Genomic DNA, 23,731 nt, shown 5'->3' on the forward strand with positions numbered 1-23,731 from the left:
CACTGGCCCAGGTTGCCCAGAGAGGTGGTGGATGCCCCATCCCTGGAAACATTCCAGGTCAGGCTGGACGGGGCTCTGAGCAACCTGATCTAGTTGAAGATGTCCCTGCCCACGGCAGGGGGCTTGGACTAGATGACCTTTAGAGGTCCCTTCCAACCCAAACGATTCTATGATTTTTGGTGTGCAGGAAATGCATGATTGAACCAGAGTTTTGTTCTGTTTCTGATCAAAACCCATTTAGTTTATGTAACTGTGTGGGTCTTTGCTGGAGGTTGCCAGGTGGAAGCTAAACATCCTGCTGGGGTCTCGGGGACGGAGAGGGCATCGGTCCGTGCTCCCCGAGGCTCCAAGTGACTTGATAGCCAAGACTGAATGGGAATGCATATATCTCTCTACATCAGAACTTGTTCTTAGAGAGGATGGCTGTAACATGCTTCAAAGCCCAAAGCTATCCACAGCAGGGCTGTCTTGTCCTGCGTTTGTGTAGCAGCAGGTGTCCAGGGAGCCTGACCTCTGGCTGGAGCTTTAAGCAGCACTGAATCATAGAATCATAGAATCGTTTAGGTTGGAAAAGACCTTTAAGATCATCGAGTCCAACCGTCGAGATACCAGTCAGAAATAGGAATAAAATAACTTGTTCTGTATCCTGTGCGGACATAGCTGCAGCCACATGCACAGTCACAAACCAAGCACTGGAAGGGCTGCTCAGATGTTGCCGACCCAGAAAGCGACCTGCTTAGTGATCGTGGAGACCACAGGCTAAGGCAGTGGGGTTCTGTTTTCCACAGTCTTAAGAAGCTTTTATCAGATTTTTTTATCATTGTGACCTGGAGTGGGCACAACCAAGTCTACAGCATCCATGTGGTACCTCATATTCCCGGGGTGAATGAAAAGCTATGTCACTCAAATCAAAGGAACCGTCCCTGCTTTAACTAGGGATTTGAGTGTTTGCTTCATTTACGTACATCTATCACAAATTGGCAGATAGCTTATCTATGTTCAGCCTGTTCTTTACTGATAGATAGCTGAATCCTTTTATGGCTGATAAAAAATTTACACATCTGTCTTCCCAGTATACCTCTGGAGAGAAGCCCTTTTGCACGGCTGATGCAATGCTTTCTGAAAACAGGTTCCTTGAACATTTAAATGACACTGTCCTAAGCTGTGCAGTGACTTAGGCATTTACAGTGCAGCACAGGGAAGCTCCAGAAAACAGTAGGAAAAAAGCCAACAACAGCAAAACCACATCCATCACTTTTGCTCCCTCTCCTCTTAAAGTACTTCATTCTTTCCTCAGCTTACATATGAATATGCAAAGCTCTACAGAAAGCTGTGGTTTCTCAGCAGGCCCTGCTTTCATAGTCTGTGCTTCTAAGAACTCTGAGGCAGGAAAAACAGCTTCCAAAGACTGAATCAGGATGCTGCAGGGCCTTCAGGAATTATTAGGAATGATGCTGGGGGCATTTATATCTCAGACAAATAAGGAAGAGGGAAAGACATGCTAAGCTGTAGGACTGAACATATAAGACCATGTTGAATCAGTATAAAGCAGATTCTACACGTGTCGTGAAATAGGATGACAGGGAGAATAAGGCTGTTGTGTATTACAGGTGGAGGGGACAGGGTGTCAGACCAGGAATTGTAGTGTCAGCCCACAGAAAACTGGGACTTTGCTGCACCGACCAGTGTTAACTGTGGGTTGAAGCTGTCGGTCCCGGGTCCAGCTATTGTACACTGCCTCTGCAGGGAGCGTACAGGTGTCTCTTGATGCAGCATCGCGCCGATAAAAAAGTAGGTTTGTTGCTCCCCAGCAGGGGCAAGAAAACATGGACCAACCTATGCTAAATCAATGCCTAAATTTCCACATTAGTCTCTCTCAAAGGGAAGTTCCAGGTTCCAGCTGACTGCGTCACCACTAAGTGTCCAGAAATCCTCATCGTTCTTACAGATAACACCTGTCAAGAAACAGATTTTGTTTATCTCTCCATATGTAAAATACATGGGGACGTAATGGTCTTTAAACGCTGAAGTTTTTAACTAGCCAGGTAGGAATTGCCACAATAGAGTGATACTGGATCTTCTATTCTACTTAAGGTTTACACAGCCAGGGCTTTGCATGCCAAGGCTGCAAAAGACAATTGGCACTGAAATTTGAGAAGCACCAGTTTCTATGTCTTTGCCATTTGCTCTCCCTTGCCATTGACTTCCTGCACAAAGGAGTCTATTGTTCGGGTGCCTTACCCACTGCTGCATACATTAATCCCATTCTTTCATAGGGTTTGCCGTTCCCACTGCCCTTTGCTGGAAGACGTTTGAGTTCCTTTCTGCTTTAGCAACAGCAGAATCTGCCAGCTGGCTTTCTGTTATGTTTAGGCCAGGTGGGTTTGAAGGACTGTGCTGCACTGAAAGCACCTCGGTCACCGTATTTAACATTTCCCTTTCCCTTTCTTCTGGCTTTTCTTGTCTGTGTTTCATTCACGCTCTACAAGTTTGAATTGTAATTCTGGCAGATTTTATAGACTCCGTGGGCTGACCTATTGCTAAAAGGTGAACCTACAGTGGACACGGAGATGCTGATGCTGACATCTGAATCGATAATGACTGATTCTTCAGTATGGTGAGGGCGAGTTCTTCATTGCCTTTGATGGATACTCAGCTAGTGTAAATCAGTACACTACATGTGATGTCAGAGGCATTACACACTGATTGATGCTGGCGTTTGGTTTCTGGAGAAAGAAAAAACTGAGTGGGCATAAAAGTTCCCATACTTTTCACTATGAACTCCACTCCCCTGTGAAAATTCTGCACAGCACAGTTTCAGCTGCAGTAAGTTCCTTTTCTTCTCTTCCCATCCTGAGCTGTTAATGCCAGGGTTTCACTGTGCAGCAAAAGCGCAGGCAATACAGGTGCCGTGTCTTGATGCTGGACAATGGAACTGGAGAAGAAGACGAATCCTACGCTTCATAGCTGACTGACTGAACGCTCTATTTAATTCCTAGCACCAGAGCCTGTGTCAACCGTGCTATACTGCTGGCGTTAGACATCTGGCCAACATCATACTTAGTATTTGACGATATCGCATTCGTACCTTAAAGTTTTCATCAATTAAAAAGTCACAGCCGATGAGATCAAAGTAGCCCAGTTTGCGATCCAGTTTGTGCTTGGCTGCCAGGAAGCACTGCAACATGATCTGCTGCATCCTTTTCTGAAACAGAAGACAGGGAACGGCGGTAACTGGTCATTGTGAACGCCAAGGGCATAGGAGTCACGGTAAGTCATAGGTGCCCTCCTGGTTTAGGGACATTTTTTCTTCCCCTGCCTCCAGCAGCGCCCTTCTCTAGACTTGGAAGGATGTCGCATTTTTCAGGCCATATGTCTGTCCACTTTGAGTTGATCGGAACCCCCTCTTGAACTTGGTTCTCCAGACTGCTGCGGTGGTGCGTGAAGGAATCTTGGCCCTTACTCAGAATGAGCTGTCCGCAGAATTTTTAGTGGTGTTTTTTCATTTACTCCTATGGGGGTACCTAGATGTGAGCTGAACACAGCCATTTGTGACAGTGGTGACTCACAACCCCCTCACAGCTGTGCTGGACATAGTGTTTTACAGAAGCCTGGTGAGCTAGAGCAACTTGCGGTAGGTGGTGCTAAGTTTAATTCAATTTGGAGTCGAAATGCACAGTGGGAAATTTCTGCACGAAGAGGGATACCATAAAGTTGCCTGAAAAGTTTCTGATCCCCTGAGAAACTTGGCAAATTCAGCTAGATTTGATTCTGAGCTGTTTTGCTAAACAAAAACATATTTTAACGAAGTTTTTAGCTTTTTAATTTTCTTTGTATTTGGCTTTAAACTACAGCATTTCCAAAATTAACCTGAGAAAGCTGTGTCCTCTGCCCTTTTCATTTTCACCCCAGCAAGTTATGTAGAGAACTAATGCATCATTAGACTCAGGCTGATGAAATGAAGTCTCAGGGCTCAGATAATTTCTTCACTTTGTTTCATCGGTGAGACAGGAAGACGGTAAGAAATCAAGCCAGTTGAGTCTTCTTATCTCTGCTCCATGATAAGAGAAGATCTAAGGCCCTGACGTGATTTTCATGTGGCAAAATCAGATGGAAAGTGAAGGGTGAGACCAAAGTCAGACAGGAAAGAGACCACTGAGAGCGTAATCCCTTTTCAGGCTAAGGCCTGTCAGGCTGGAGAGCTCTCTAATGTGTACTTTATTTTTTAATGCAGGACCACAGCGTCGGGCCAGGAACGTGAAGACCGTAATTGCGTTTTTATAGCTAGCATTTACATTCACACTCTCTTTCTCAGCAGTTTACCCATTTTATTAAAATTAAACTCTGTGTGTCTTCACTTCTGTGTTGAGCACCTGCAGATAAATGGTTACCATGGGACCGTCAATACCTTCTCACTCAGTGTATGTGTTTCCTTGGGGCCTCCAGTGAACTGACGGGTTTTCCCCCTGTTTCTGTCACCCTGATTAGGCAGACTAGCACACCATACACTTGCTTGCACTTACAGTAAACACAGTGAAAACCCAGTCTTTGGGGAGGCCATTGGTTTTTCTGAACTTCTCATTAACGTGGCTGTTGAAGTGCTCCATCCGCCAAACTGTCTCATCTTTCAACTGGCTGTACCGGGAGTTCTTCTTCTGCATGTACTGAGAGGTGGGGAACAGAGCAAAGGGGGTATTAGATTTCTGGCGGTGAAGAGTAACTGGGAACCGGCTTGCACGGCAGACATCCAACTACCCTGAGTTGTTCCAGGCATCTGGAGTTGGGAAAGAACCTCAGGGTCAAGTTGTGGGGGTGGAGGGAATAGAGCCCCTCGCTAGCAGAGCTAAACCTGAGCGAATGTGCTGCCTCCCATTGTACAACACTGCCACAGGCAGAAACGTGCCTGACCCACATGGACGTTGTAGACACAATTACCCAAGGCCTCTGTCAGAGCGGTGTTTTCTCTGTGTGTGTGTGTAGGTATGATATGTCGGGACCAGCAGCTGGCAGACAGGGAGAGGTGCTTTCAAGTCATAGTCATGATATTCTTTGGGCTAAATCTGGCTCCAGTGTCTATCTGCCTAGTACTCTCCTAGAGGAGAGTACATCTGGGTGAGATGTATGGATGTATCCCCAGAGGAAACCAAGGTGAAGGCTTCTCTCTTCCACTGTCTCATTAATCCCTGCGTCAGCTGGAGTTTATCAATAATGGGGTGTTTACATTGTTCCATCAAAGGCAAGTCCCCTTTCCCTGTGAAACAGCTGGCCTTGGCTGCAACTCCATCTGTGGGACGGTTACTGTGAGGTCGCAAAGCTTCTGGTTAGTGACGCTGTCTCTGCTGCCTCTTGTCTTTTGGAAATACAGTAGGAAAATGGCTGATTCCAGGTGGGATGAAAGGGTAGGAAGGGAACGAGAGCAGAATCAACTGTAATTTGAAGAAGTCTGGCCTATTACCGGCCGCTCCTGTAAATTTCGTTTCCCTCCTCCCAGCAGGAACCCAGATAATTTATGTTCTGCTAATAAACACCTGTCCTTTGTTTAATATCACTTGTGCCATGGGATCCTACCTGAGCACCTGAATTCCCGTGTGGATAGCTCTCTAGCTCAGCAAACAAACTATTCCAGGAAAACAAGTGGCATACTGATAATAGCATGTATTGCAGGAAGCAGCTGTAAACTGCTGTCCTGAACTGCACTTCTACAGGAACCGTAAAACTCCAACTGAAATGGGCTTGTCTGATACCTCTTTAATGCGTATTTTGCTAGTTCTTAGAACACAGCGTGACACTTGGGAGGACAGAAGGGCTTTAAAAGCAAACTGTTTTCTTCCTTCCGATTCTTTTGATTCTCTTTCATCAGGGCCAGTTCTAACTACTGAAAGGCCTCATTTGAAGCTAAAACGCAGGTAGATCTGAGCAAGGCAGGCTCCTATTTTGTATGACAGGAGATGTATGGGGGTACAAGCCAGAACAGTCCTGTTCTGTTGTAGCTCTCATTTGAGAAGCAAGACAAGCAAAGATGGAGATTTAAGAATGATGGCTCTTGAAGAACACATCTGCATCTTACATCATTATGATTATCATGTTTAAGCACAACAGGATCAGCAAAATCCTTAGCCAAGATTAAGGCTCCTTTGTGCCAGGTAGCTGCAATCAAAGGCTTCTTGCCCTGAGAAGCTTATGGTCTACAGATACATGAGAGCATAATGGCAGGAAAAAGAGGTCCAGGGAAAGAAATTGTCAGGTTCAGCAGAGGACTGGTCCATGGCAGAGAACGGAACCTTATCCAGTACTGCTTCTGTTCAGCCTTGTTGCCATGCCTGACCATAAGCCCACGTCCATTTCCTGGGTGCACGGATTTGGCATGTGTGAGGCATGCATTTTTAGCCTTTCAAAAGTCTTTTTTTGCTTCCCATCTCTGTCAACCACTCCCTCCCCTTCTTCTGAACTAGGTGCGCTTAGTTTACCTGATTGGTCAGATGAACAGTCAGATCATCAGAAGCGGCATCATAATTGACACAGGTCAACCGGACATAACCCTGGGCAAAAAACACCACGTATGGTGCTGTGCAGGCAATGAGGAGGTAAGACCGGACATCAAACTTCTTCCCTTCCAGGAGCAGAGGTTGGTGAATATACCTGTCAGAGCAGTATTTCAACACGCGTCACCAACAAGTAGCCATAAGACATGGCAATGCAAAGCTCACACAAAACCCCACAGCCACACGGAACTAACCTGGTCGCCCCTTTTTCAACACTGGTTTTAAGGTGAATGGCAGCAGAGGGCGCTCGTAGGAGAGGTTAGAAGTGCCTAGAACAGCTCCGCTCAAGAGGAATAGAAGCTGTGCCGAGTCTTGGGAGCGGGAGGTAATTAAAGATTTACTAATACTTACTGGAGAATATACAAAGTTTATGTCTGAACACAAAGAGCCCTTCATACACCACCATTTCTTTTATTGCCAGAGTGGTGTAATCTGGGAATTGTTTCCCTTTATCATCTAAGGTTGCTGGACGTCTGCATAAATAACAAGGATATGCTGTTAAAACAACGCTAACAACAGTTTTCAAAGGAATATGGAGCCTCATTCTTCAGAACATCAGCCATTCCTCACTAATAGAAATCAAGATGATATCTAAGACAGGGTCCAACCACTTCTTCCCCTGGCGCTGCTGCTTGTCTATGTCAAAGAGCACATATTGGTCTAACTAAGGCCCTTGGTCTAATTTTGTCAGGCAGTCATTGTTTTGCCCCATATACTGGCTGCTGCATAAAGGCAGTCCAGCCTATTGCAGAAGGCCTGTAAGATCATCATTCCAGTTTACCATCTTACAAATCTCTCCTGCCCTTTTCAATGAGGCCAACCATTCCTTTGTTACGAAAAGAAATGTTTGGATGAACGAAGCAGAGAATATTGCTTGCTTTGGCTGGGGCGGCTCTTGGAAAGGTTGCTGTGCGCTGTGTTCTCTTGCAAGATGAAGATGCCAAGCCATGACAGCAGAATGTCAGGTCAGTGTGACGAATTGGTATCATCACTTTGCCAGGACACGCAGTGATCACTACATGGCAAAATGTGCTTTTGCCATGCCAATGCTACAGCGTTGTCACGAGTGTATCACATTGTCATTGCTGGCATGTCATGACAGTGCCAGGCAATGTCATGCGTGCGTGGGCACCTTGAAGTTGAGAGTGCCCTGTATGCCTAGCTGTGCACACCAAAGGCAGCATCAAAGGCATCTGGGAACTGCAGCTCCTAGGATAAATAATGAAAATGTCTTTTTTGCATTTCTCTTTGAAAGTTTTATTTACTCATCTCAAAGCACTGAAGTGATTTAATTATAATGCATTCCTCAATTGAGAGAGGGACACTGAGGCAAAGGGAAGTCAAGTGAGTTGTGTAAGAATAAGCAAGTAACGTTCAGTTGCTGAAACTGTTCTCATGACTTCTGCTGCCTTATTTTTCCCTTCCTTTTCCTGCTGTTCTGCTACTCTACAAAACATTCTAGCAGTGGCTGAGAGGGTATATATTCTACAAAGCAGAACCTTCATGGTTCTTTTATTCATGCAAGGAATAAAAAATAAAACAACCCTAACCCAAAATTTTAGTGACTGCTAGCCACCGCCTGTTGATTGAGGTATAGACTTTTGCAGCATTGAGGCAGAGTTAAGAAGATATTTGGGAGGCTTTATTAGATTGCATGGAACAGATGTTGTAGCTGTACAATTTGTAAAATCCTAGCTTTGTATAAGAAGCTGGGATAATACCTAATTGAAATTGCTTTGCACAAGGCTTTATGTATAGCATTCATGTACAGAACTGTAGTATCTGGCCTTTTGAAGTCATTCTTAAATTTCCAGACAAAGGTAAACTCAAATCTTTCTGATGACAAAGATCTACCTTGAAATGACTGAAGTGTGGATGCAAGACAGACTAACCAGAGAAATAGCCCCTCTCCCACACAATGAAATCCCATAGGTTGATGAGATGTGGCGTAACCACATTAAATACCTATGGAACAATTCAACTCTCTGAGGCCAGTGTGCTTAATCAAGCACACCACTCACACATGAATTCCCAGGCTTCAGTCTCTACCTTTGCACTATTCTTGCCTGGGGAGCCTTGTATGGCACCTTCTTATTGAGTAAGTTTTCCTCAGTGCTGTGGAGCTTGGCTTGAAGGGTGTTGACAGCGGCTGGATTTTTAAGCAGGAAAATTCCTCGCCCTTGGTTAGAGCAACTTGGTTTGCAGATCCAAATCTGTTCTTCTGCAGAGAGAATGAGTCTATTACAGTAATGTGTGTGGTACGAAACACCGACGTGCCCGTTAGCGGGCTCTGAAAACCGCTCACTTGAACGTGTGTGTATGTATATACGTACACATGCATATAGATATCAACTATTATTACTGTGTATACTGTCATGAACATTTTAGAGGATCACATAGCTATTTAAATTGGCTGCCACCATGATTAAGACAATTCACCTTTGCAAAGCTCAAAAAAGGCATTTCTCTCATCTTTTAAGTCCAGGCGAAAAGATTCTGGGAAGAATTCTTCCATCTTCAGTAACCTATGGGAGAATCAAGTACAAATTGAAAACCCTATCCAACACATTCATTCCTCCGTTACTTTCAGAAAGGATGGTTGCAAGTAGAAACTTAAGAAATGGCTTTTTTTTCCTGCTTGTAGACAGTTGTGTGTTAGTTGTATGTTTTTGCTCAGCTACCTCATTCCATAAGCTTTCAGGAATGTATGTTAGCCTTAAGACATTCTTCGTACGCTCAGTTTTTTGAAAACTAGTTGAGATGGCTGCAGGTAACCATGGTACACGATTGCCATTTGGTTTTTTGGTAGGTCAAAAATATAGGAGCAGAAATGGCAATAAGCTTCTCTTATATTTACAGTGTCTATGACACAAGAAGTTGTGGCCTTTCCAGTAGGACAATGTACCCAAAACGGGAATTACTACGACCGTTGTCTTTGGGGGACCTGGCACTCCTACAACTCCAGACATAGAAAAAGAAGAAATTCTGTCTCTGATGTATGTAGTTCTGGAAAAAAAGCGATTCAGAGAAGCGGGAGTTCTTACTTGGAATTAGAGCTCCTACTGATCTTTTTCATCACCCGCTCTTGCTCTCTCAGGCAGCATAAAAGCCCTATCTTACTGGTGAGGACTCCGTTGTTGGGAATCTGATAGAGAAGCTGTTCACCTGTATGAGGGGAGGGAAAAAAAAAAGCTTGCCCTCATTGTCCCATGCAGCAGAATCTGCAGGATGAAGCTGACTTTGCTACCGTTGACTTTCACCAGTTTGCTTTAAGGCAGTAGTGACAACTCACAGAGCAGTGAAATGACTTGCTGTAAATGTGTTTCTGTCCAACCTTGCAGCGGAACAGACCCACCTGATGGGGCTTCATGAAATGGTGCATCCCTTGCCCATGCCAAAGGTGCCTCTGCCGTCACACCATTCCAGCTGCAGAATTGCACTGAAACATACCTTATCTGCACCGCCGTATATTAGGCCAACTGCTGTAATGGCGCAGCCTGACAAATAGCCACCACATTGCCATCAGAGCTGGCAGGAGGGGAAAGGCGGCTGCTGTACGTGGACTGGTAGGGAAGCGATGACACACTCCCTCCGCCACAGGAAAGCCCGCAGCTCTGTGCCGTGATGCTCAGGCTTGCCAGGGCACAGGTCTTGACCGGCTCCCAGAAGTAAAAGAATTGCCCCAGGGGCTGTGCTTAGGGAGTTTTGTGTTTGTTATGCAAAGTACCACCCTGAGGGTGCCAGCTGCGGGAGTCCTTGATTTTGTGCTTTTCTGGTGGGAAAGCTGGCCGGGCCCTGTGAAGTCAGGATGCACCGATGAGACGAAGGGCAGAGTGCAATTCAAGAAGTTGCTTGCTAATACAGTGGAGTAGTTTGCCTTTTAGTGACTGTTCTCCCTAGATAGAGATACGGCTGGGACGTGTGGGGTGACCCATCTTGAGCTTACTTTACTTCTGTCTTCAAGTGCACCCTTCCTACCTTTTCTCCTCTCCCCACCCGCACTGCGGGGGCATCTCTAAATGCGAGGCACCCTCTGTACACAAGGCCTAGACTAGTGCTTGAGAGGTGCCAGAGTAGGCTGCATGCTGTCCCTGTGCTGCAGTTCTGTCCCCGTCCTATTGCAGCCTGTGCTCAGATCCAAAGAGGGAGGACCGCATTTCAAAAGTGATCGTGATGGTTTGTGTTTAAATCTCTGTACTGCTCATTTCACTATACTTAATTCATTTCATTGGTATCTTTTCTCCCAAAGCTATTCTCCTGTCTAAAACCCTTTCTTTAATCACCACGGCAAATCCAGCTCTGGTGTCCTGTCTGAGGTCTGCCCAGAAGTTGAGGTTACCTGTTTCTCCTACCCCCATGTGACGTCCTCTGCCCTGGGAGTCACAAGTCCAGCATTCTCAAGTTTTTCCCACTTCCCTCTCCCACTCAAGGCCCACAGGCACCTCTACCTTCTTTGAAATGGTAATAGGTCTCTCGGCACTTGATTTCACACCATTTCAGTGCGTAATCCTCTCTTCTGTTGTCATAGATACGCTGCCAGCCTCTGCTCTGGCAATAGATGCTCACACTGCATATGGAAAACAAAACAGCAAAGTAGCCTCCCTTCTATTAACAAATGCTTAGTTAGCTCATACCCCTTGAACTCCTAATAATTTTCTCTGTGAGCCTGACCTAACGTGCCCAGAAGCCCCTGGGTGGGGGGTAAGGTGGGAAGCAGTAATTAGAATGGCTGCTAGTGGACCTGCTGGTCTGAACTTGAGAGGGTGGGGTGAGTAACTGAGGATGCTAAGAACATTGTGATACAGCAGCTCTAATGAGAACTTGTACCATTTCAGCAGGGTTTTTCCAATTAGGGTGCAACTGGAATAGAAATGGAATAGAAATGCTCAGGGTCCAGTCTTAATAAGGAGCCTCTCCGCTGAGGAGTTTAGGGAGAGATGACAAGTAGCGACAGAAAAAGCTGTTTGTAGACAAAACTATGGAAACATAGCAAGGAAAGTGCTGCTTGCAGCAGAGATTCCGTGGTGCTTGCTGGTGACAACATCTCGAGAAGAGTGCCAATATGCTGGAAAGAACTCAGAAAGGAATGAATGGAACTTCTGATCTGACAATTTTTCTTGGGCAGAAATCTCTTCTTATTTTTTTTGCTTGTTTTACATTTAGCACAACAGAATGTTGATGAACAACGGTGGTTCCTAGCTCTAGTGATGATGCTAGCAGATTTGCTACATGGTGCAGCTAAGTGATTTCTGAACAGCCCAAACAGAGAAACTTTCATTAAACAAATAGAAGTATTCCCTTTCTTTGCAAAGATATAGTAGTTAGCGACTTTACCACAGGTGGCCTTCCAGTGGATACTTTCTATCTGAATTATCTTTAAACGGTTCCCCAGGTGTACCACTCCACAAAGACAGCAAATCAAAGGAAAATTATTTGAGGCCAATGGATAATGGATAACGTTGCATGATTTCATACATGGTCATACTCCTGTTCATATGAGTCTGCTGAGTGGACCTACTTACAGCCCAGCTCCATTAGATCCACTGATATAAAAATATGGTCCTGGTCCCATTGGTACTTTTGGTATCTCTTCTTCTGGCTGTTTTTCTTGAGGGCATGCCTTACCCTGTGTTTTATTCTCCTTGGACTTGACTTTGTCAAGCTCCACTTCAGAGTTGGTAGAAGTAGCTGCAAAATTAGAAATTGAGACACTTCAGATGATCTGGGACCTTCTCCATAAAACCCACATCTAGAAAGACAGCTGTTACAGAAGAAAATACTGTAAGGTAAGGGACTGCTTCAATTGGTTTTATAGCCATCGCTAGGGGCATTGTCTTAAAACAATGCAGAAATTATTGCTAATGTAACCTGGTAGCAGGTACCGTGGTCTATTAAGTGGAAAAACAGAGGAAATATAATAAAACATGTAGTAGAAGGGAACATTCCAATCAGCCCTAGTCTGTCAATGCAAAATGGCATTCTCTTACTTGGCAGGCCTCTGCTTCACAGCACTTTCCCAGATATCTTGTCTAGGTGGGTCTCAGTTCTGCCCTAAGCTGAGCACAAATCATTCCAGCGATCCAGATGGATATGGACATGGATATGAGAGAGTCTGACAGACTGCAAGGTCTAGGGAGGTGTGGAGGTACAAAGGGAGAAGGGCAAGAAGAGCCTCCTAAAAAGTGTTAGCCATACTCTGTGCACTGAAACAGCTGTTCTTCCAACTGGTAACGCCTATAGGAATTTTGACAAGCCCAGGATGTGACAGCTCTGAGGTCCCCCTGACAGGCAGCCACAAAGTGGAATGGCACACGTGAACTGTGCTGACAATGACTGAAGGGGTGGGAATGGGAAACACCCTGCCTCAAATTGGTAACTAATCATGTCAGGCTTGTGATGGTTCTGTTACTTACTCTCAGCTCCCAGGGCTCAAAAGCTGGTGAATTTGTAGGGGATAATTTTTTTTCAGCACAAAGTTAATGAGATCTGCCTAACCCGTAAGTGCTGCTGGGTTATTTGTGGAGGAGAATGTCAGAGCTTGTATCTAGCTGTAGCAGTTGGGAAGAACTTTAACTTCTTGGTCTTCTAGGAATGATAAACTAAACTGAAAACATCACTTCCAGATCTTCCTCTGTCAAGAGGTTCCCCTGTATAATACATAGCAAAAGCTTTTCTTTTGCAAGGCAAAATGAGACTCCATGACTTTTCCCCACCACCCCCATGCTTTGTCCATATTTCAGGTCTCTGATGTTCTTCATACAGCACAGACAATTCTCTGGTGCAGTCCCCAGTCATGTTCTGAAGCATAAAGGTGCTTCAAAGCAGCTGAAGCAACTCAACTACCGTCTCACCCTGACAGAGATACAGGCCAAGAGGTCTAACACTGTGCTTTATAATGTATTTTTTTTAACTAAAGTAGCAAAGCTTGTTCAGGGTCCTGTCTGATACAACTAGACTGTCATACGCTGTGGTACTGTTGGAAAAAAATATGGTACGTGAGCGATTTCTATCTGATCAATCTTCACATTGTTCAAATGTTCTCCAAACGGATCAATGACATTATAATACATAAATGAGATGAAGGACATTATCAGATTGGAACTTGAATCACATTTGGATATGAGTGAAAGAATGGCCAGTAATGGGAAATTTTATTTTGAATATGGTTGCTGGTAAAGGATTTCAAAAGGGCAAACCGTACGGTTTCAGAAGTGGTATCTAATGTCATCAGCCTCAAAACTATTGCTGGATTTATCACCCATTATCTTGGTCTTAGCAAGAGAGTTCTGTTCGTGGTCTGATTTCGTGGCTGGTAAGTCATAGGAATTGTGAGTCTGGCACTTGCTTCCAGAACAGCTTGTGACTACTAATATAACTGGCATTTGGGATACTGATACCCAAACCACTGCCTCCAAACCTACAAAAAGCGTACATAGGCTTAATACTGCCAGGGGCTGAGAAACTATGCCTCTGGTTTCTCTTCAACTTGGCTACGCACAAAACTTTTGGGAACAGTAAAGCCTGTGAATAGAAGACAAAGTCCACTCTGTCCTAGTTCTGTTCCTACCGGGATGAGGAGGTAGCCGGGGAGGAGGGAGCAGGAAGGAAGCAGATGACAAGACTGGAGTTACCTACTCTTTGGGCTGTTCTTTTAACGTTATTTGTTACAGTACGTCCTGTGATCACACGAGTAAAACCTTCCATCTCAGTGACAAAACTCTTCTGACTTAAGTGGAGCAAAGGTATTGGACATTGTTATCTCTCATTTTACAAGCACTTGTTTTATGTCCTCGTTGCACTCCACCTATGAACACAGGTGCAGCCCACAGTGAACCCTGCGCCCACAGCTATTGAATTTCCCGGCAGGCGCCCACACCTGGTTCCGTTTGCTTTGGAATAAAGGAAGTAGATTGCAGACTCTCTGAGGAGGGACTTGCTTTAAATTTCTGCTTCATGTAGTACTTGGCACCAAAGGGTTCTAACGGTAAAAGCCTCAGCGTTGTTACAAACTGCAGCATTATCTGTGCTAATCCCTGGGCTCCTGCCTTGAATTTCCTCCTTAAATTGAAACCAAAACAAACCAAAACCCCATATTGAACAACCAGTTCAAACAAGCCAGGGCACAACGTCCATGATGGAGAACACTGCCTCGGCAATGTCTTTTAACCCACTGAAATGAGCTTTCTCCACGGTGAATTTCAAGCTGCCGGTTACTGGTTGCGTGGAGCCGAGGCTACGCTGGCTGGTTGCAGGGCGGTGGGACAGTTGCAATGGGGAGGGCTCTCCAGCAGAGAGCGGTGCCTGGCTCTTCGGTCACTAGCTCATTTTGCCATCGCGGCACCAGACCAGGCGAAAACATAACATATTCTGTCTTCCTCTAGAAGAGACTATCATTAGCCACCCAGTCAAAGTTTTTGAACAAACTGTTTGAAAGTAGCTCAAAGACGGGGTTAATGCATTACGCATAAGCGTCAGGCAAATTAAAAGACACGCAGCAAAGTGGTACAGCTCAACCGTTTCCTCGACCAAATGCATTTTATGAAAAGCTTGTACCGCAAAGCGGTACCACCCCTCCAGCTACTGGTATCTTCCACGAGGGAGGCTGATCTCTCTGCTCTGCCTTAGCACGGTGTGTTATAGTGCTGGTCTTGTTACTCTTTGATATGGGAACGTAAATATTTATTTATCTATTTTTAACATTTGATTGCTCATTCATACCTCCTGCGAGAGCTTTTGCCTCTTTTATCACCTCCCTCCTTGTCTGGATTGCTAAGAAATTAACCAATTTTAAACAGTCCCATTTATCCTGAGACATGGACACATGAAATATCCTGCAATGATTGAAGTGCTGGTAAGGTATTCTTCCATTAGTCTGAACACGTACTTGTCTCTCCCTCTCTCATCTTTATACAGAGACCCAGGGGGCAGGAGCCTTTTATCTTCTTTTCTGTCTAATTATGGAATCTCCCAGTATTAAAGATGAACCTGTATTTCATTGAATCTTTCGACATGTATTATTTAAGCGTGAGTCCCCTTAGCCTTCATTTGCTTGTGTGTTTTGCATCCTTAGATGGCTAATTATTAAAGAGGTAAGGACAGACAGGGACGGAGGGGGTTATTCTGTTGCCCGATTGCCTAAATTTCAGGCAAAGGCCTTTTCACTTGTTTATCAGAGGTGGGATTAGATGCTTGTTGGGACTTGAGCTCTTAGGAAAGAACAGGCAGAGTGGCTTGGCTTGCAGACCTAATCAGCAGAGAGGAGTGGGGATTTCAGAGGCTGAGTTTGTGCACCTGAACTCAGTTCTACGTTGTCCTGTGAAAGAGCCTGTCTCTGTCCAAAAGGTATTTGTGGCGGGGAGCGGGGGAGAGCCCTTGGGGAAACAGTCTTCTAACTCGTCACATAAACTAGCAGCACGAAATTAAACAGCATGATTCCGTTCCGGAGAGCCCGCACAGAGGTTGTCTTCACGCCGGCTGCAGCCAGTAAATTAACATTGCTCGAGACAGTTTTGAATTCGTCTCATTCATTTCTTTGGGAATTGTGTGTTGGCGGTGTCTGTGTAAGAAGCTCCTGTCTAATCTCAGCTCTGCTTTCAGTGCACACGGGGATAAACAGACTGGCAGGGAGATGCAGTCTGCTTTGTGTCATTTGTCTACCAAAAGAAAAAAAAAGCAGAGCTTAGAACACAGAACTTCCTTTTTCCCTTTTCCATGTAAAGGAAGGTTTAACAGAATAGCAGCTGACCGATTTCTCTAAAATCCAGAGGTTATATCTAGCTGAAATTTTCATTTAAGAAAGCTGAATGATCTAATCATCTTTCTAAAGACAAGCATTGCCCTAAAGATTACCTCTGTATTAAAAAGGTCTTCATTTGAAATGAATACATTTTTTACTGCCAATGCACAGCGCTGAGTTCAACAACAGATACGTCAGAAAAATAATGCTGTTGGTTTTGTCATTGAAAGATTTGTGGCATTTCAGCCAAATTATCTCTCCGTAAAAAAGTAATGGTTTCTTTTCGGAGGAGCTGCTTGCTAAAGGATAGCTTGTATTTTTCTTCAAGTCTTGAACAAAACACTTAAAATGTTAGTATAAAATATTTTAATATCACTAGATATTTGTCAGCCAATATCAATAATTTCTGTCTTGAATTATTTTTGAAGCAAAGGGATGAGCTTGTATTTTCACAGGGTTTAAATGAAAACGGTGTAAATTACGTGCAATATGTCTGTATTTTAATAATAATAATAATAATGTAATTTATGCCATAAGTTAGTGGCCAGCGCTTTGGCTAGTATAAGGAGATAAAACTGCCTTGATACTGGCATTAACTGAGAACCTGGCCATAGGACTCGGCACAATTAATGGCTAAAAACAAGGATACAAGATTCACCTCTGTCAGCTGATAAGGATCCAGCCTGTTGTCGGTTACTTCCTTGCACCATGGATTTGGTGTTCTTCTTCCTCTTGCTTAGCACAAAGGCCATCTCAGCCTAGCCTGCAGAAGGACAGATCATCGTCAGCTGCTTTGCCAGAGTCATGAGTGGTCTGGGAAAGTTTGTAAGATGTATTTTTCTCTTTGTCACCATTTGCTCTGTTGATTTTAGGTGCCATTTTTCACCATCTTCTGCGGTTTTTTCATTTGTTCAGAATCTTTGACATAGTTGTTCAGCTGGGAACACACAGGCTCTACTTTCTATCTACAGCTTCTTACGGGTGGTCTCTGGTGATAAGCGTGTTGGTGACTGTGCTGAGGATCTGAGTGCTTTTGTATCTAATCTTTGTGCTCTTTCTACTTCCTTCCCATTGATAGCACTCAATGCAGGTCTTGGGTTGCCTTGTAAATTTGCTCTAAGTAACCGGGTGCTTTCCCTAAGTCTGCTGCTCATGGTGGAGCAGTGTCCAAGAGCTGTTTTCAGATATATCTGGTGTTCTTTGTCTATGGCATCATCAGGCTCCAGTTGTTCAGCCTTGGGATAAAAGACAGGCTTCTTTTCAGGAAGCTTGAAAGCCGAGACCCATTTTTTGTCTTTGCAATGGATATGAAAACAACAAATGAGATATTCTATCTGGAGACGGAAACCATAATGCTGAATAATTGTTGGACATAAGGTAGGCAGAATATTTTTAGCAAGTTTCATGCTTGGAATAGTCAGTTGTAAAAAAGGACTTGTTCTGAGTCAAGGCTGCAACTCTTCTGTAGGAAGGATGCTTACCTTAGAAAGCGTAGGGCAACTGAAACATCAGCTAGAATTAGAGAGGGAAATATATGTTTGCAATGACTTACAAGCAAAAGTAACAAATAGCCTAAGAACACCAAATAAATGGAGCATACATACTGTGTAGGAAGTCCATAAGAAGGACAAATGCAAAAGTGCTAGTCACTGTAAGTATTCTTATGTAGGAAGATATAATGCAATAGGCTAAATCATAATATTGAGCTACTGAGTTTACAGTTAGATATATTTAAAGCATATTTCCCGTTAAAGACTGTCCTCCCCCAAAGTGATGTGTTGGAGTGGGTAGGCAAGGAAGGTAGACAGGCATGTCAGTGTCACTGATTCATTGTGTCTGTGGCCATGTCGCCAAGCATTACAGCGCCAGTTCCCCTATCTGCCTGTTTGAGTAATAATTGCATAATTGCACCTGGGTGGGACTGGAATTCTCATTTTGTAACACAGTCAAAGACTGACTGTTCAACTCTACTTGTTTGAATGGAGTTTTATTTTCAGTTGGAGGCCAAAGACCCCTGCAGTTTCCCATGACATGACATGTTAAAGAAAAAGAAACTGTCTCCAAAAAAATCTGAGGTTTAGAGAAAGGCAGGTGTTGCGGAACCTCAGGGCACCTGCCTTTCTCTAAACCTCAGTCTGGCAAAGCCACAAGGGGAATTAGGGGGAAAAAGGGTTCTTTCAGACCCCAGTGGAAGGTAAGGAGGGTGAGTCTGGCAGAGGGCTTTTGCCAGACAGTAAGGTGAAGCTGTAAGATCCCCCGAAGAGTGACAGGGAATAAGAAGCTGTTCCTCTAACAACACTCTCGCCCTCGGACTGGGAGGCGTCCTGACGGGGAAAGAACTGACAAGAGTTTTCAAAGAGGGGATTTGTTAGACTTAGGTTAGGGTCATGACTCCAGCACAGTGCGCGGAGCAAAGGCTGCTCTGGGTGGAACTGTAGAGAAAGAGGGAACATGTGGAGTGGGGAACAGGAAAGGTAAGTGGTGTTTTATGCTCAGGTAGGTTTGCATTTGCTAGTCCAGTTGCAGTAAGGAGTTTTGCAGTGCTTTCTCCTGCACTCAAAATGCACAGGTCAGGAAAGGAGTAAGGCTCAAGCATGTCGTTGAAAAACACACATGAAGAAATCCTCATCATGCTGAGGAGATACTTAGTTTTATGTTTCTCTTTCAGTTGTCCCTGCTGTGATGTTGAACATCAAAAGCAGAAATCTTCCTCTCGGCCAAAAGCAGCTCTTCTGTTCTGCTGGCGTTCTACTATTTGCTTGTTTCTTATCCCAGCCTCTTCCTGTAGTTTCATTTTAGGGTAAAAGCTTCTCAGAAGTTTCTGTTCTCATGTTGTTGAGCACTTACACGTCACTTCCCTGTGAGGCTGAAGGACTCGAACTGAGCAAATAACTGCTTGTGAGGAATTAATGCACCCAGTGGCCTCACAGCTTGTGTGTGCCTTTCCATCCAGATACCAAGTTGTGTAGAAGTCATTTTACACACTCTCCTGGCAAAGTAAAAGGATCTTAAAACAGTAGAAAGAAAAGTCTGCAGTAAGTGAAAAGCCTCCTCCTTATGTCTGTCTGCTCAATGATGTATGTCTCTGTAGCACCTTCTTTGTAACAGGTACCAGTACATACAGTGATTGCTGGTGATAACAACGAGATGGTGCTGCTGCATCCAGAATTTATGTAAAGCCTTTTATATCAAAGAACAACATTTTAGGCATCATCTTGTTTGTCTGGAGAGGTACTACCTCTTTGTTCTGCAACAACTCAACAAAACAGTGCAGTGTTTTTACCAACGTATATCTGATGACAGCAGGTTGCCCAGTTTTGGTGATCTGATGAGATCTCAGAGAAGGGGCTTTGAGGACTTGCCATGTCATGTTTGGAGTAAGGGCCTGGAACACTCACTCCAAATATCATAATACAGATGCAAATAGCTGTTTAGCTTATAAGTTGGCATTGCTGTCATCAGATGACACAAAATGGCTTCAGCATCTTATTGATAAATCACTCTGTACCGTATCTCCACGGAGATTAGAGAGGCATTCTGTACAACCACAACTTCTTGCCTTTTAGCCCCTTCTTTCAGGGGCTAAAACCATATCTTAAGCTAACAAAAAGTAATGGAAATTCTAACCTTTGCTCGGCAGTTTCTAAATACGTTAGCAGAGCTGTAACTGTTCCCTGTCCTGCCTTCAGTTCGGAGAACTTGCACTTGACTTCTAGTCGGGCCATAAACAGCTTCTAAAGAAACAAACCATCCTGTGATGGAGCAGGTTTGCGCTCTGGAAGAGTACCCGCTGCCTTATTTCATTGACCGAAGAAGGGTGGATTCGCAACAGCAAGCAGAGACTCAGAAAGCCAGCCTGCTTCTGCTTTATAAATAGCAGGATTCCGTTGTGCCTGTCTGGGAGGGTCAGAAAGCCTTCAGTGCTATAAACACGGGCTGATCCCCTAGCAACAGCTGCCTGGCTACTGTTGGTAGTCATGCAAGGGGTTCTGGTGTTAAAAATGCAAAGGGATTTCTACGGATGTGTGTGCTTTTAGATAAAGCTATCCAAGGGCAGCGTTACGGGCGGGCTGCTGAGCGAATCGGCGTGTGTGTATCAGAGTAGAATTGCGTAACAGAAAAATAGGAAAACCAGTTCTCTGAGTGTCTGCTGGCAGGCACAGTTCTGCTCACTCTTCTGTGGCTTTCCTTAAGTCTTCTAAAGGTCAGGCTTCATCTCTGCTCGAGACGTCCTTGCCACTTGCGCTGCTCCGAATAGCAAACCAGAAAGCCCGATTTCATTCTCTCCAATGCACAATCACCAATAGGACAACAGAGTAAAGACATGAAAATATATACTTTGTCTGTAATGTAGTTTTCCTTTCTTGGGGCTGAGTTTGCATAGCTCAGTACTTTGTTGGACTTCGTTAATGCTGAGTACTGGAGTTGGTCCAGTGCAGAGTGTGCTGTTAAATTTGCCAAGACTAAGTCGTGAAACCAGGTAACAGGGCAAAATTAGCATCCTAAATCCTCGTAAGTCCTTCCGTTTCTTTAGTGAACAGAGGCAAATGCTTCTGCAAAGTTCTGAAGAGCAACTCAGAGGCCAAAGGCAGCTGCTGCGGCAGCCCTCGAGAGCCAACCACGACTGCTCTGTGCAAAGGTGAGGTCTGCATCAGCAAATACATCCATGCAATAGAAGTGGATCTGTAGAGGGAGGGAGTACACCTTTTCCATAACGTGTGCACTGTGGACACCAGATCTTCAGTGCCATCCATTACTGGTGGGACAGGGTGAGTGCCTTCCCTGGTTCAGCTCCGTCCAAACGCAATCCAGTCTGTGAGCTCAGAGGCCACCCAAGAGTTGAGCCAAAGCGTGCTGAGGAGGAATGATCGTCATATTTCTGTGAAAATGGCATGCCTGATGTGATCAAAAGCACACCTGCAAACTCATCTCTAGCCGTTAAAAAAGGCAGTGGTGACACTGTCAAAACACAGCTCACGCTGATGCGAAATGACACTGATGTATATAAAAGACATAAATTCAAAGATATTTTAAAAAGGGGGAATAAGCTAATGATAGTGTGAGATAACTGCCAAATACAGAGGTTCCTCTTAGAAGACTCCCTATAATTGGTTATTGAATAGTTTTATTGTGTCACTAAGCTGCAGCTACTCGTGAGCTGAGCCTACAATAACCCAGGGATTAATTGGGTGTAAAGGAAAGGAAAAGAAAAGAAAGGAGAGGAAAGAAGAGGAGAGAGTCCTGCATTCCCCTCTTCATCCCAAACCTCATAAGGGCCTACATGTGTTTCCAGGAGTCTGCGAACGCTGGGCTAAGTATGGAAAAGAAACAACTCTACGGTTTTGGGTGTTTCTCCAAAACAAAGTTCTAACCAAATGGAGTGCATCCATTGCCAGTTTTAGGACTAAATGAACCATTTTATGACTTTCACAAATCACTATTTCTATAGGAGCCTCTCCTCCCTCCCATTTTTGTTTTTATTAGACCATTAATTATCTGAGTAGCTAAAACAATGGGACCTTGATTTTTTCAGGCAGCTGCTGTGTGCTACCAAACTAGCAATAATAAAGGACTTTGACACTTATGGAGCCTCAGTCAAAAATAGAAAGGCCTACTTATGTAGCCTTAAATTCCTCTCTCTACATTAAAGATAGAAAGGCCTATTTATGTAGCCTTAAATTCCTCTCTCTACATAGATTTTTCTGTCCTTCAGATGCAGGATCAAAAGAATAAGGTGGGGTTTTTTTTGTGACCTCAGCTGGATATGCACAAAGAGTAGGTCATCTCCAGGTTAACATCAGAAGATAAAGCTTGGAAAGGTCTGCGTTTACTCCCAGGCTCTCACGCTTCCAACTGCAGACACAACCGTTCAATTATTGCCTACCCAGAAAACCTCGGCCACATCTGCCAGCAGCACCCGAGATGCTGAAATCCGCTCTGTGAGGAGAGAGCTCCCCTTCCAGGGAACACATACAGCTCCTCACAATTAAAACTACACGGGAGGAAGAATGAAAATCCAGCAGTAAACCTGTGTTTTCTTCTGTGGTAACTCCACCCCCCCAACCAAAAGGGATGAGAAAAGTTGATGGAAGGTGGAATTTGGCTTAGATTCAATCTCTCTCTGGGTTGGCCCTGTATCCTCCAATGTGGACGTGCCAAGCCAGTGTGAATACTCTGGCACTCCTCCCTGGCGGTCACAGTGACCTTCAAGAACATTCTCCGTATTTTCCTGTTCGTTCACAATGCCTCTGATTAGCTCCAGTGCTCACGCAGAGCCAGGCAGGATCCTGTCCTTGCCTTACCTTCAACCTTCCTGGATTACCTCTCATGGCCAACCCACCCAACCTAATCTCTCTGGTCATGCAGGGAACAGCGTGGAGTGGGAGGACAGCAGTGTTGCAACTGCTGTACTGCAAATACTTTCAGCAAACGTTACACCCTCTAGGAAATATTGCCTAATTGTTGGAGAAGGGGAGAGGCCGACAGTTACAGAGTTAAAGGAGGCATTTCATTCACCTGAGACCTTGATGTGTGCTGCTTCAGTTTTCCTGTGCGTACAGTGAAATGAGACATTGCTTAGAGAATTACCAGGGAAGACTGAACTATCTATTTGCCCTGTGTTTTGAGATCCTAACACAGGCTATTTTAAATGCACTTTGGACACCTATTTCCCCGCCCTTTTCTGTTTGAATCTCTAGTGCTAAGCACGTAATTCAAAGAACGCTGGAGGTTTTCCTTTGGATGGGAGGAGGCAGGGAGGGCGAAGGGGCCTTCATCACCTCTCCCTCTTCTGCCCAGCTGCCTGTTTACATGAAACCTGCACGAATGTAGGAGGCCTCTAAAAACTGAGTTTTGTAGAACTTGACCAATAGGTTTAAAAGTCATTAGAGTAAGAAATGGCAAAGACAAAGTGACTGGTGAGCCTTATTATCTTGGAAAACCAGTCTCAAAAAATAACATACAATAGAAAAGAACGTGTACTGCCAACACAGGTACAATTAGAGACAGCGCGTGTTTAATTCACGGTAGTTTGTCTGTCAAAGAGTTTCCGTGACTTGATTAGCTATACAAGCAACATTTGAGTCATCTGTTTTGGGGGTCAGACAGTGGGACAGCTTGCTGCTGCGTTTGGTCTGTTGTTTAAGTGTATAAAGTTGGAATGTTTTGATGTGAAAGGCCCATTTGTGTTCCATATTTCCAAAAGTCTTACGGGATCCGTACGAAATACAAGTATAACAAACTAGTCCCTTGAATATAAAATATACCAAGATTTGTATAAGAAATCTATTTCCACTATAGAAGATGCAATAATAAGGTTATAATTCTTTCCCAAGGTTCTCATTAAATCCAAGCTACAAAAGCAAGGAGTGCTGTATAAAACAAAAACTAGTAAAAATTCAAATATTAAACCACAGAAAATGCCTTTGAAAGAATAAATGGTCTACATAGTTAC

At 44.3% G+C, this 23,731-nt stretch overlaps 1 protein-coding gene across 1 annotated transcript in view; it reads right to left on the minus strand.

Moving 5' to 3' along the window:
* The window catches only part of TTLL10 (tubulin tyrosine ligase like 10), a 23,935-nt gene extending 3,932 nt beyond the window's left edge, over positions 1-20,003 (minus strand). Inside the window, exons 1-11 of the mRNA XM_019470720.1 lie at positions 19,906-20,003; positions 16,937-17,013; positions 12,809-12,823; positions 12,065-12,230; positions 10,991-11,109; positions 9,587-9,707; positions 8,982-9,067; positions 8,592-8,763; positions 6,468-6,639; positions 4,524-4,664; positions 3,089-3,205 (exon numbers count right to left, since the gene is read on the minus strand). Of these exons, the coding sequence (XP_019326265.1) occupies positions 3,089-3,205; positions 4,524-4,664; positions 6,468-6,639; positions 8,592-8,763; positions 8,982-9,067; positions 9,587-9,707; positions 10,991-11,109; positions 12,065-12,230; positions 12,809-12,823; positions 16,937-17,013; positions 19,906-20,003 (1,284 nt within the window). The remainder of the gene's footprint in view (positions 1-3,088; positions 3,206-4,523; positions 4,665-6,467; positions 6,640-8,591; positions 8,764-8,981; positions 9,068-9,586; positions 9,708-10,990; positions 11,110-12,064; positions 12,231-12,808; positions 12,824-16,936; positions 17,014-19,905) is intronic.
* Positions 20,004-23,731: the final 3,728 nt, after the last annotated feature.

The sequence above is a fragment of the Aptenodytes forsteri genome, unplaced genomic scaffold (assembly GCF_000699145.1).
Source record: "Aptenodytes forsteri isolate BGI_AS27 unplaced genomic scaffold, ASM69914v1 Scaffold16, whole genome shotgun sequence".
Classification (NCBI taxonomy): Eukaryota; Metazoa; Chordata; class Aves; order Sphenisciformes; family Spheniscidae; genus Aptenodytes; species Aptenodytes forsteri.